The sequence below is a fragment of the Brachypodium distachyon genome, chromosome 3 (assembly GCF_000005505.3).
Source record: "Brachypodium distachyon strain Bd21 chromosome 3, Brachypodium_distachyon_v3.0, whole genome shotgun sequence".
NCBI lineage: Eukaryota > Viridiplantae > Streptophyta > Magnoliopsida > Poales > Poaceae > Brachypodium > Brachypodium distachyon.
In genome coordinates this window covers 27,641,254-27,655,298 of record NC_016133.3, presented here as the reverse complement: position 1 = coordinate 27,655,298, position 14,045 = coordinate 27,641,254, and the positions used below count along the sequence as shown (strand labels likewise).

The window sequence follows — 14,045 nt, the reverse complement described above, 5'->3', positions numbered from 1 at the left end:
TCCTCACAAGCCCAAAGCAGGGAGAGCTTTTGCTCCTGGACCTCGCCGCGACTCCAGTCGCCGTGAGTGCAGCCCTCGTGAAGGAAGAAGATGGGTCGCAACGCCCGGTGTATTACGTGAGCGAAGCTTTGGAAGGAGCAAAGGGTCGATACACGCAGATCGAGAAGATTGCGTACGCCCTCCTCATGGGTCTCGAAAGCTCCGTCATTACTTCATGGGCCACACCATCATGGTGCCGACGACGTCCCCCCTCAAAGAAATCTTCGGCAACAAGGAAGCCACCGGGAGAATCGCCAAATGGGCAACGGAACTAGCTCCCTTCTCACTGGAGCTTACCGCGAGAACGGCTATAAAATCCCAGGTCCTCGCCGACTTCGTGGCCGAATGGCATGCACCGCAAGCCCCGCCCGAAGAGACGTTGCCCAAGGCCGAGCCCCCCGAACCACACTGGATAATGAGGTTTGACGGCTCCAAGCGCCTCAACGGTGCCGAGGCTGGAGTCAGACTCGTCAGCCCTGAAGGGAAGATCCTGGAGTACGCCGCCCACCTCGACTTCAACGCAACCAACAACATGGCGGAGTACGAAGCACTCCTACTCGGACTTTGGTTGGCTAAGGCCATGGGTGTTCGACGCCTTCTCATCCAAGGTGACTCCTAGCTGGTGATAAACCAAATGGACAAGTCATATCAATGCCTTGATGAGAGGATGAAGAAGTATATTGAAAAAGTTCGCAAGATGGAATGGTACTTTCTAGGCATGGTGGCGCGACGCATCCCACGAGGAGAAAACCACCTCGCCGACAGATTGGCCCGAACGGCCGGTTCCAAGGAACCTTTGCCACCCGGCGCATTCTTCGAGGTGATCCGCGCCCCTTCCATAGGAGAAGAAGCCGATGACTCTGACGAAACTTCGAAGGCCAGCATGGTCATCGACAATCCACCCTCTTGGATGACGCCAATTATCCGCGCCCTGAAAGGAGAGGTGGACGAGGAGGCAGAAGGCCCGAGCGCCAAAACTTTGCTTGCAAAAGCAAAATGTACGTCCTCCTCGACGGCATCCTTTACAAGAAGGGTGCAGCCGCGCTACTCAAGTGCATAACCCCCGACAAGAGGGCTGAGCTCATCCAGGAGATCCACTCCGAAGTGTACGGCCATCATCTTGTGCCAAGAGCCACCGCGGCGAAGGCTTTAGGACAGGGATTTTATTGCTCCACCATGGTGCAAGACGCAATCACGATATTGCGAAGATGTGAAGCTTGCCAAAAAATGGCTAAGTCCATCCACGCGCCAGTGACGACCCTGAAGAATATTCCAATAACTTGGCCATTTACACGCTGGGGAATGGACCTTCTCGGGCCTTTCCCCGCATGCATCGGGGGCTGCAAGTACCTCGTGGTGACGATTGATTACTTCTCCGAATGGATAGAAGCTATGCCACTCGGCAAGATCACATCACAGGCCATCCAGAATTTTTTCTGGGAAAACATCATATGTCGATATGGTGTCCCACGAGAACTAACCATGGACAACGGCAAACAGTTCGACTGTGCGGAATTCATTAAATTCTGCGAATGCCTCGAGATCAAGCTGCACTTCGCATCCGTGGCCTACCCAAGAGCAACGGCGCATGCGAGAGAGCCAGTGGACTAATCCTCCAAGGACTCCGCCGAAGGGTAGAACACACGGCCAGCAAGGCAAGAGGACATGGGGGGACGAACTCGCCAGCGTGGTTTGGGGCCTACGCACCTCCGTCAGCCGTTCCACGGGCCGAACACCATTCTCTTTGGTGTATGGCGCCGAAGCAGTTCTTCCCGCCGAGGTAGAGCTCCGCTCACCTCGGGTCGAAAGACTCCAAAAAGCTACTCCACTCAATTTCATCGAAAATGAAGAGCATCACAAGACGGCCGTCGATCTTGTGTAAGAAGCTCGTGACAAAGCCCTCATGAGGCATGGCGTCTACGAGCAGAGCGCCGCACGCTTCTACAACACAAGGGTGCGGGAACGAGCTTTCTCCCAAGGAGACCTCGTGCTGAAAAAGAACATCGACCCAAAACTCCAGCGCAAACTTGACCCTAAATGGGAAGAACCATACCGCATCGCCGCGGTGTTGGGCAACGGTGCATACCACCTCGATACCATGGAAGGGAAAAACCTCGTCCATGCTTGGAACGGCGACAAACTCCGGCATTTCTACGCCTAAGGAGGAATCTCAAGGACGACCCTCGCCACTCCCGAAGGAAGACTATCAGCGCCCAACCGACCACTTTCCTACGAAACTTTGAGGGATCGTAAGCGCCAACGAGGCCACGTCTATTTAAGACTTGTAAGTGCCCATCGGGCCATACCTTAAGACAAGCAAGCGGGGGATTAATAAAAACAAGTCCTTGATAAAGAGTGACACGAGACACTTGTACGACCCACCGTCGTAAAGGGAACCCCGTCGAACAGCAATGTCATGAAGGGACGATCCCCAAAACCTAGTTGCTGCCCTAGTGCCGCTCGCCGAGGGACGCCAAAGGGCCTACGTTGGCTCATGCATCACCCAAAAATGTCTCCGGACATAAGTCGCCACCAGCGACCCGTTCCTTGGTGGATCCTAGCATGCCTCGAGGCTATCCGCCAAGTAGAACCAAGTCCCCCGAGGGCCGGAAGCTCCTTAAAACGCATTTAAGGAGAACCGTAAATAAGCGAGTTATGCATGAGCTTACTTACCTCGGAGAACCGTGCTACCCGCGTGCGAGACGTCGCACACGGGCCTGCATGATAGTAACCGAGTTAAGGCTCCATAATAATCGTGGGAAAGCATAGCTTCCTGAAGTCCGAAGAGGAGATATTGCGCATGAATTTCCCCGAACGGTAGGTCGAAGTGTCCGGATCACTACCGGCATATCGATAGCGACCCCCACCAAGGTACTAGGATCCATGGCTCGTAACCATGGCCTAAGGCGCCGAAGCCAAGTCTTATCCCAACGGCGACAGCAATTGATTACGCAAAAGTGTGATCATAGCGAACGATCGCGAGTTGTATAAACTAAGGAAATAAAGTACTTCGCTAAGAAGGAAATAGAGTACTCCAAAGAACACATGTTGAGCCAAGTTAACATTTTCGATAATGTTGACCACATGGCAAAAACATAAGAAAATACATGCCGAGCTAAGTTGACATTCCCGACAATGTTGACTACATAGCAAAGCATAAAGCACATCAAAAAGGCTGCCTTACAACCTCTATGTCTAAGCCTAGAACATGCAAGTCATGAGGCTATGTCATAAGTGGATATGCAACATCGCATAAGTAAGCAGCTGGGGTACCTTGTCACCTCGAAGGGCAACAAGACTCAAGCCCCACCATCGCTCTCCTGAAGAGCAGGCTCAAGGCAACGCACGAAGCGTCGAGCCAGAGCGCGAAGAGGAGCTCCCTGGTCTGCCAGAAACTTCTTCGCCCCGTGAGTCATCCCACCCTCAAGACCGCTCGTCCCGGCACCGCCGTCCAGGACAGCAGCGACCGCCGACAAAACAAGTCGAGCACCCGTACTCAGAAGGCACCTCTTCACGGCGGGCTCAAGAAGCTCCACCTGTGAAGTGAGCACCCTACTCGCCTCATCCATCGTACGACACGGGGGAAGATCCGGCTAAGGGGAGCCCTTCAAACAGAGTACCATCTCTCGAATCTCCGAAGCCTGGGCAAGCAGGAGCGAGACCATCTCCGGGCGGCTATCCGAAGGGGCGCGTGCACGAGGAGCGAACACCGGTCCGAACCCGGCATCCTCCGACTCCGCCTTGAGAGAAGCGACCTCCGCTCGGGCGTGCTCCACGTTGAGGCTGGCCACCACCAAGTCCTCCTCGGCACGACAGGTCTTCGCGATCACATCCTCCTGGCCCTCCTCGGCAAGGCGAGCCCTTGCCTGCATGGCTGCAAGCTCCGCCGACACCCGAAAAAGCTCAGCCTCAACGGCCTCCCGTCGCGCCCTCTCCGAAGCCAGCTCACTCAAGGCAAGGGTAGCCTTCGAGGTCTCAGCATCCAAGGCCGCCGAAAGCACCCCAACCTGAGCCTTGAGGGCGGGAAGAGTGCCCACGGCCACGACCAAGCCTCTCACCTGGCAAAACAAGAAGAATCATGAGCGTGGGCTGGCAAAATGGACCTAGCAAGAAGAGAGACGAGGAGAGCAGACTCACAAGCTCCAACGCCTCGAGCGGATCTCTCGCCCCTCCCTAGGTCCTCGGAAGCGCCTCTCCCTCCTCCAGAAACGGGGGCTCGGCCCCGGAAGCATCAGGCGCCGCAGGCTCCGTACCTGAAACAAGACAAGAAAACCCCGTGAGAACATTCCCGAAAGGGAATTAAAACGCTCAACAAGCGTTGCACTCACCGGTGACGGGAAGCTCCTCCTCCACAGGCCCACGAGTCAAGGAGAACACCGGAACGCCCGCTCCGCTGGCCTCTGAGGAAGTATCCACCACAAGCTGAAGCCCGGTCCTCTGGGTGAAAACTGCACACTCGTGAGGCCACGAAGGCAGGATCTTCTCAATATCGATCTTCTCGGCTAGGTGCATGTTCATGGACTCTCTCAAGGGAGACCTCGACTCAGCCACGTCGGCTAGGTCAGGAGAAGGAGCCTTCCTCTTGCGCGAACTCGAAGGACAAGGGATCTTGGGCATTGGGGCCACCGGCACACCCAACCCAAGCATGACCTGAGGCTTCACCTTCCCACAAGTATCCCTGAGGTGAGAACCAACGGCGATCATCGATGGAGTCGCACGACGAGAGTACCGCTCGCCGGCCTTGATGAGCTTCCCGAACTTGGGATCCGGGCGCATCGGTACCAAGTCGTCGAAGCACGCCGCCACGACGTTGTGGCATCCTCCCTCGCTGATGGTATCGACGTAAGCCCAATGCTCCACCGAGTTGTACGGCCCGACCATCTGGGAAGCCCACTCAGCCACCCTCTCTCGAGAGAAAGCCGCTGAAAAACAAGCACAAGCACTAGCCAGGGTTAGTGTCAAGCAAACAAGAATACTTAAGGCAACGACTCAAGCATCACGAAACTCACGCTTAGCTGCGTGGCGTGGGTGACGAAAGGCCACAGGGATCCACAGCTCTACCTGTGGTCGCGCCCTCATCATGAAGCGGCCCGCCATCACCATCTCCTCGAGAAGGTCGTGGAAGCTACACTCCGAACGAGCCGACTTGATCCCACCAAGCTCCCACTCCTCGACCAAGGACGTGCCCATGGGATGGACGACATCCCGAAACCCCCAGGCCCAGAGTGTCGAGGGAGCCTGCCGGAGTGACGCAAGCTCGTCTCTGAAACGTCGAGGAAGAACCACTGCGAGTCCCACCCGTCGAACAGGCGCACCGTGCTCTTCGCCGGCATCAGGGGGAACTCGTCAAGGAAGCCAGGACAAAGCCTCACGGGGACCGACCCAAAGGCACTCCAAGTACTCTCATCAGGGGTGCGACACTCCTCCACGTGGACGGTGAACAGCAACAAGAACAACCTCATGGTCGGGGGCTCCCTCAAGGCGGTTTCGCAAAGCCACCTGAACACATTCAGGCGCAGGATCACCGAAGGAAGCAACTGCGCCAACTCGATACCATAGGTATCCAGGAACTACAGTAAGAACGGGCGCACAGGCAAGCACAGCCCGGTGTGGAACCAGCTGGTGAACACGACGATGCGCCCTCGACGCCTCTGCGGCTCCAGTCAAAGCTCACCCTCAACTGGAAGTGAGGCGAGGCCCTTGCGGAAGTAGCCCGCCTCCACGAGGTCCGACAGGTCCTTCTCGGTTGTCACCGACGCCGGAAGGATGTCGAGGACCCGTCCCAGCATGGCCGGACACGGCTCGGGCCGAGGTCCTGTCTCCGGGCGGGTGACCTTCTTCAACCTCCGCGGCTTGCCTCCCGACATCCGCGCCTCGCCCCCGCTCCCGTGGGAAGCCTCCCTCTCGACGCTCCCGCCCGCACCGTCGGGAAGCTCCGCGTCGGATCCCGCCATCTCACCTACAAGAAGGCACCAAAAGATTAGTATACGTCGCAAAAAATTCCTAAGGAAGCGGCTAGGAAAAATCTATGTCACAAGACCATACAGGACTGCCATCCAAAAAAAAAAATGGGGAAGAAGCCCCCTCGGAAACGGCCTAAGGCCCGAGTACGCTACCGCAGCCCGGCCCAACAAAAAAAAAGGGAAAGCGGAGGGGGAAAGCCTAGCTCCTCTCGCCGGCCTCCCACGCATCGGCCCAGTGGCGTAAACAAGAAGGGCCGGCCCAAGACTGGCACCCAGCCGCTGGCCCGCATCGCGGCAAGGAAGCGGGAGCCCAGCCTCCCTGGGCGGCTCAGGCGCTCCCCAAGGCCCATGGCCTCCTTTCGGCCCGCCCAGCCGAAGAACAGGGGCCCAGCTCGCAACACACAAAAAAAAGAGAGAAGAAAGGAGAGGGAACGCATGAAGCAACGTGCGCAGGGTGTTTGACCGAACGCCCGGCACCCTTCGCAACGTGCCATGGCTCCACCCCACCGCAGCCGGCGCCAAAGCAGGACCGGCTCCTCCCTTCGGCACCCCTGCGGCTCGCCCTGACACAGTACGCTGCGCAGCGCGTGCCCACGACGCACCCCAGCCTCCTCCGGTCCGCACGGACGCGTCTGCCCGCATTGCCCGACCGGGGCAGAGGCCTCACCCGCGCCACCATTCGCGCCGCCGCGCGCGCCGCGTCGCCCACACGTGCCACAACCCCCCGTGCGCCCCCACGACGTGCCCTGCGTGTTCCCTGGCCACAACGGGTGCGCCCCTGCGCCGCGCCAACCGCGCCAACAAGGTGCTCGACGAAATGACAATGGCCAGCGCCGCCCTGTTCAACACCACCGGAAGCACCCCCGCTCAAGCGAGCATGCCGAAAAGGATCCGCCGGGCAAAGCTCACCTCGGCAGGGGCAAAGGAGAGGCCACGCGCCTCCTCGTCTCGGCTCAAATTGCAAGCACCGCGAGCACCTCTCAAAGCTGGCAAGCCTCCGAAAACTCAAGCCCCACGACGACTCGACAATCCTCAAGCAGGCACGAATGGTGGGTGAGCACAGGGGACTAGCTACACACCCCAACGGAGCTCCTAATTGCCATCGGTCTCGCCCCGTCCTTCGGATGCCGCCAAGCTTGTCTTCGGCATCGGAAGGGGAGGAAACGAGAGTGGGCATGCCTTCCCAAGCCCCCCACTGCTCCATTTTATAGGCCAACGGCCTTCCTCGACATCCAGGCCTAGCCATCCATGGGTCGACACGTCGCCGGCCGGGGACAGTTTCTTTCCAATGTCAAGACAAAAACGAAAGGGAAAAAGGTAAAAAGCAAAGGAGGGGGCTGCGGGTGGCCGTTGGGCCGCCCCGGGCTGGACCGCGCCGTCCTGGCCTTGTCCCCGCGGTCGTCGGCGTCATCTCTGGCCGCCCTGCCTCCCTACGAAAGAGGAAGGACGGACCCCAACCTTTCTGGTTCGTACGAAGGAAGAAGACGACTCGCCGACCGTCCGATCTAGGGTGTGCAAGCGCCAACGGCCGTTCGATCGGCCACTTAAGGCCCCAGACCGGTACGCGGGCTCGGCCAGGCCAGGTGGGCCTCGGCCCACTCCACGCCAGTAAAAAAAAGGAAGAAAGAAAGAGCCTCCCAGGCCCAGCCGCACGCGGCCTGCGCGCCTGGAAGCCCTAGAGGCCGAGTACGGCCCCGGAAACGCGCCTGAACACGAGGAGGTGAAGAATTCTTTCCAGAAACACCCCTCAAGATGTGGAAAATTGCAAGCCGCCCCCTGGCGGTCTAACATTCGCACGAGGGCCCTTGGAAAGTCTCAAGAACCTCCCTGCAGCCTAATTATCTTGCGAAAAGGAGCCCCCGGCCTCGAAATTTTGCAAGGAAGACTCCAGAAGCGTCTGTTTCTTCAAAGATAGACCCTACGACCAGCAAAACCACGCAAAGGAACCCACCTAGGCTTGGTTTCTCACCGAAAAGCCAGCCTAGCCGGTGGTTCGCCGCACCGGAGACTCCAAGGCCAAACTTTCCCGCAGGAAAAATCCCTAGGAGCCCTTGGGATGCGTCAAAATTCACAAAGGCACCATTTTTGTGCGACCAGGCCCACCTAGGTTTATCTTCCTCCTCGAGGAAGGTTACCTAGCCGGTGGCTAGCTCCGAGGAGAAGGACACTCAACGCGTCAAGGAACTTCGGCACGCCATCATCATTGGAGTTGACCCGAATGCATTCCCAACACCTCCGGCTCAAGGGGGCTACTGTTGTAATATAATAAAATCCTTACATGGGCCGGGCCGCGATCCTACGTGGCGACAACCAAGTCAACGAATCCCGGAGACCAGTCAAATCGCCAACAAGGCATAGCCATGCCAACTAGGCGCCGGTCAAAGGAGTCAAAGGGTCAAACCCTCCAAGCCATGGTCAAAGGAGCTAGAGTAAGGACCAAGAAAGCTCTAGGAGCAAATTTACCACCTTACCCTCACTTTCCCTCTCCCTCAAGGGTAGCCATGGTCTTTTGTCATGGACCCCTAGGCTATAAATACCCCCCATGGGGGCATGTATCATTAACTCTCCATTGGAATAAGATCAAAGGGGAGAGGGCTAGAGCATCTCAAGGAGCCCGCTCTCGAGTGCTTGGGTCGAGCCTAGTCTCGACTCGACCTTGGGGACGCGACTTGAGAAACCTAGTTTCGAGGTTCCGGGCCGTCTAGTATGAGCTCGACTCGAAGTAGAGAGATCGGGTTAGAGTCTCGAGGGTATCCTAACCTCGCTAATTGGGAAGACGAGTTCGGCCCAGGTCCGAGGCGGCCCCTAGAGATCTCTCGCTATAAGCGACTTGGGAAGACGAGTTCGGCCCAAGCGCTTGGCTAACGACCCCCTCGAAGCCTCTCCTAACATAGGACTAAGTCGTACCCGCAGGGTCGACCGAACCTATTCAAAAAATATCGACGTGTCAACTGGTCCCAAGTGTATGGCGACCTTCGCTATAAGGCCGGCGTACACCCCTTACACGTTATTCTCGCATTTGTGCCATCGTGCATTGGCGCCCCGTACTCCTGTTGTTTTCTAGAACAACAACAGTGGCGCCGCGCCGCAATTGAAGATTTAATGGCACCGACGAAGCCTACTTCGTCGGGTGTCCAACTTGCCGCGAAATTTACACGGTTACAAACGAAGAAAGCAAGCGCCTCGGGGGCTCCCGAGAAAGGAGAAATTCTCACCAATCCGGACGCCGCCGCAAGCATGGGCACCACGACGGAGGTCGTGGCCGCACCCCCGCTCCCGGCCGTCCCCGAAGGAGCCGAAGCACTCGGAACCGTCGTGGGCGGTCCGTCAACCCTCACCGACGTGGAGGCAAGGATCGACGAGCTACCTGTGGTTACCGCCCCCGCAAGGGACAAGGAACTTGGTATGCCTCGTTCGATGGGCTTCGCGCCACCTCCCCCGCGACCGGTGGTCACCTTGCCCTCGAAACCTACAAGAGGAAACAATGTGGCCTCAGGAGGATCCACGCCGGAAAACCAAGGAGCCCCGGCTTACGATCCCTCCAATCCAAGACTACCTCCATTAGCGCTCGCCGCAATCGCCAATGGAGCTCCTTGGTACCATCCGTATTGAGGGCTTCCACCGCATGGCGGTCTCGTTTGCATCCCTACTTAATATGGTAGTTCCTAATCAGAGATGCAACAAACTAACTAATAAACATAGTTAATATGGGACGGAGGGAGTAGTAAATAGAAGATTTGAAAAATGGACTTGAAGCGGGACTTTCGCGGATCCCGTTTGCATCCCTACTTAATATGGGACGGAGGGAGTAGTAAACAGGCATACAGGTGGATGTCAATCAACTCCATGATATGGTAGTTCCTAAGCAGAGATGCAACAAACTAACTAATAAACAGAGTTAAAATGAGGCTACTCCATCTTCATAGGATAGATGCTTTCATATAATAAGATAGCTACCTAACCATAAAGTATAGAATTCATGAACTCCTTTGAGGGAATCAAACTCAAACTGATACATGTGTCTAAAAACGAGAGAGCTAAGGATAATTGGTAAAAAAAGGAGAACCACCTGCCACAAAGATTAGAAACGATTAACTACCAGCACAATGAGCACCACTGAACTAACGTGCCAGCATGGTAATCAGCTTCTTAATAACAGAAGGGCAGCTCCTGCTTTGATGATCGAAGCCATCTCTGTCCAGCATAGCCATCCGACTTTCATGATTCCCCAGATCCTATTATTTGGTCACCACATTCTCCTGCAGATCCTCTCAAGAATTAAGATATCTCCATTTTGTTCAGTTGTAACGGATAAATTTTGGTTTTGATGCAGGGAACTGAAAAAAGAAGAACAGGTCCTAATGGGGATGTCAAACTGCATGACAACAAATTTTCTTGGATTAACATGCAGAGATGTAATAGATATATGCCATGAACAACATGAATGATATATCCTGAGGAAATAGTAATGCCTTGCTCCTCAAAGCTTTTAAAGCAAGCAAGAGGGCAATAACTAGATAATGCAGGACCAATAGAGATTTAATCATCAAATCAAACTGATAACAATGTCGTTCCAAATTTATCGGTAAGGTCGCACATGCAACGAAGCAACAAAAGAGACACGAATTGCAACTCCTTACGACTAAGAGAACAAACTGGTGTCGGAAGTCTAGAAACCAGGGATACCATTGCTGAAACAAGAACTACCTGACGACAAACAGTGAATTGCCGTTGCTAGCACAATGAGCATCAAAGAAGAGTCTAAGTTGCCGAACACATGGCAATCAAATCCTTGACAACAGAGGGGCAGGTTATCGCGAGATGCTCGAAGCCGTCACTGGCCATGGCTGTCCTCAAATTTGTTGGAGAGCTGAGAAAATCGAACCATGCACTCTTGAGCCCATGGCAGTGGTGCGGTTCAGCCAGTGCCAAGATGTTCACCACCGTGCCCACATCGATGTACTTGCACAACTTTTCTTCGCAAATCAACTTCAACCTCTCCATGTTATACTTGTCCGCTGTAACAAGCAGGTGATGGTACATGGCTTCTTCATCATCTTCTTCCTTCATCTCTGGCAAGGAGCCAGTGTACACGAAACAGAGCAAAGCCTTGAACACCTGCGCCTCCATGTCATCTATGCGGACCAAGTCATTGATGTCGCCCTCCTTCATTGAGCCAAAGAGCTCCGCACTGAAGACTAGCGATCGGGCTGCGAGCATGCACCGGTGTGCGGCGAATGTCTCACCGCCAACCTCGAACAGGACATCGGCGCCCTTTTCTGAGACGAGGAGACTGCCGAGGTGCTTGTTCAGGTCGGACGGGGGCACGGAGACGAACTTCGGAGCGGCTTTCTTGGCACGCCCCTGAATGCAGACCTTGTTGAGCACCACGATGTCGCACCTGATTGTGAATGAATCGTCCTTGAGATGCTCGGATCTGTCCAAGGCTTCCCATTTCATGAACTCTCCATACCCCCAAGATGGAGTACTCTGGCTAAACAAGTACCGCAGCCTCAGCCCTGACTTGGTCCTCTTGCGGAAGAAGAGGCCTCGCTTCTTCGGCCAGAAACCAAACTCAAATTGCGCTTTCACTCCGTCGATCATATTCTCGTCAAGGACGAGGAAGACGAACACATAACCCGCGCTCTCCTGGCGGTCGCCGTTGGGGTAGTAGTCGATCCTCCAGTGATGGCCTCCGACCGTGAAAGGGCAGGAGCTGAGGCGGTGTCCGTTGGGTAGGCCCTTGAGGCTTGAGTAGCCGGCGATCTTCAGGTGGTGGAACCCGCTCGCCGTGTCAGCGACAATGGCGGAGGCGGAGGCAACGGCCGACATGGCGAGCCTGGCGGGGTGCTCCGGTGCGGCGTGATCGCTGCTGGTCTTGTAGGTTTCTGGCGAAGAGCTGCAGACTGGAGTGGGGAACTGGGGATTGAGGAGGAGATTGGCGAGACAAGCTGGGGAAAGCCGGAAAGGAGACGAAAGCCGAGCAAGTTTTCCGTTCTGGGAAAGGTTAGAGACAACTAGCTTCGTACACGCGCTTCGCTGCGCGGGAGCAAAACAGCGATTCACAATACATTGCCTGGTCTGGGGAGTTTAGTTTTTTATTGCGTTGCATGCACAAACCCTTTTTCAACGCCCTTCTCACAGAAACCCTTTTGCGTGTCAATCAAATAATTCAGTTCCTTCAGACTTCAAGGGCCTAGCAGATACTACGACTAATAGAATTAGAACGACACTTCGCTCTATCAAGTACCGGAATTAGTATATTTCAGAGAAATCTGGCATATCTCACTATCAATATTTCGCCTAAATGATCCAGATGTGGAAATAGGTTAACTAATAATTGGGCCGACAATGCTAGCACCAACACCCTACAAACTCTCTCAGCTTTCACTACTAATCTTTCTATTGCAAGCTGGACAACCATTGCATCATTCTGTTATTAAAAGATGTTGCATCGTCCACTGTATTTTGCTCCAAAGCTCAAAAGGTTAACGTAGCTGCGGCACTGCAATGCTTATCAAAGGGTCTATCCCTAATCTCATCTTTAGAGTCATCTTGAATAGAGCACACAGCATGATCAGTACCTCCAATATATCCGAAGTAGCTGGTTTTGAGAAGAAGCTTGACTGAGAGTACCAGCATGCGCCAAGGTCGAGTCCACCGCAAGCAAGTACAGAGACGACATCAACGAAGCACCCTTGCAGCTGCAAAATCGGCAAGCAATAGCAGCAACACCAAATGGCAGATTGTAGATTTGTAGGCTTCCGCATCGGCCGGGAGATGCCCAGGGCTACGCCAGCGGTCATGAGCATGCTCCAGGAGAGGACTGTCCAGGTAGGCAATCCATCGAGCAGGTGACGGGCGCCTGCTACCCGCTGCGCGGCGAGATCCCCCTGGTGCCCGGTCGATGGGCAGACGAGGAAGTTGCTGCAGGTTGCCTTCCATGCATAACGCGTGGGACCCTCGCGTTGACATCAAGCATGTCACCGGGGATTACTCCACCGCACCGGCACCAAGGACCGGCGATGTCGGAGATCCCGCTGCTGCGAGGTAGCTCGGCATACAACGAAGCAGAGACTTGGCTTCTCCCTCTGCCGCCATTGAAGCAACCCGCCAGAGGAGATCCCTCCATCTACCTCGCAGAAAGGCCACCACCAAACGCAGCGACGATCCAATTGAATTATTGGAACGACCACCAAATGCATCTAGTGGTACCTGATGAAGTACTACAGCAAGAGGCAGAAGCCCAAAAGCCATCGGCTGACTCACGTTCACTGAAAAATTTCTCGCCACCTTCTTAAACCTGTTTTTTTCTTAATTGTATGCTGAGCTAAAATAAAAATAAAACACCAATGAATCGTGGACCCGGGCGGTCCTCGGTCTTATGATTCTTATCCGATGAGCTCTGTTCCCTGCACCCTTTTTCCCTCTGCTCCCTCCCGTTCTTCCTCCTGCGCCGCCGCGTTTCTCCATTGGCTCCCGCCAGCTCGCTCGGCTGCTCTAGCCAGCGCTCGTCCTCTTCGCCGAGCCGTCTCTCCCCCTCTGAGCAACCACCTGGAGGCCCTGCGCGCCCCGCGCCCGTCTTCCTTGCGGCCGGCGAAGGCGCCGCCCGTGACGAACCGTCTCCCCGCGACCTCCTGCATCTCGCGCGGGAGCACCGAGCCGCCAGCACAAGACCGCATGTTTACATGTTTCGGATCTTCAAACTGATAATACAAAACAACCATATGAATCCACATTTTTCATACATGGATTCATATCCTTCCAACAAAATGTATTGAGAGTACGACGTCTGAAAGAAATTCAAAACAAAATATATGGAAAAAGTCAAAACAAAATGCATGAACTTCAACTTTAAAAATTCAGAACAAATATTTGTTAACAATACACCGTCTGTAAGGAAGTCAAAAGAAACAAACTGCATGTACTTCCAACTTTGTTCTCCAAAAATAAATAAACTTGAGCTTGAACGCTTTCTTCCTCGCCGTCTCATTCTGTTTTCTGAATTCCTCCTTTTGCCTTTGTTTCTCTGCATGGACACAT

The 14,045-nt window shown here is 54.9% G+C and overlaps 1 protein-coding gene across 1 annotated transcript; it reads right to left on the bottom strand.

Moving 5' to 3' along the window:
• Positions 1-10,763: 10,763 nt before the first annotated feature.
• LOC100841545 (BTB/POZ and MATH domain-containing protein 1) lies at positions 10,764-13,834 on the bottom strand. The gene has a single exon (XM_014900502.2). The coding sequence runs from the start codon at positions 11,832-11,834 to the stop codon at positions 10,764-10,766; it is 1,071 nt and encodes a 356-aa protein (XP_014755988.1). The 5' UTR covers positions 11,835-13,834.
• Between the last annotated feature and the right edge of the window lie 211 nt (positions 13,835-14,045).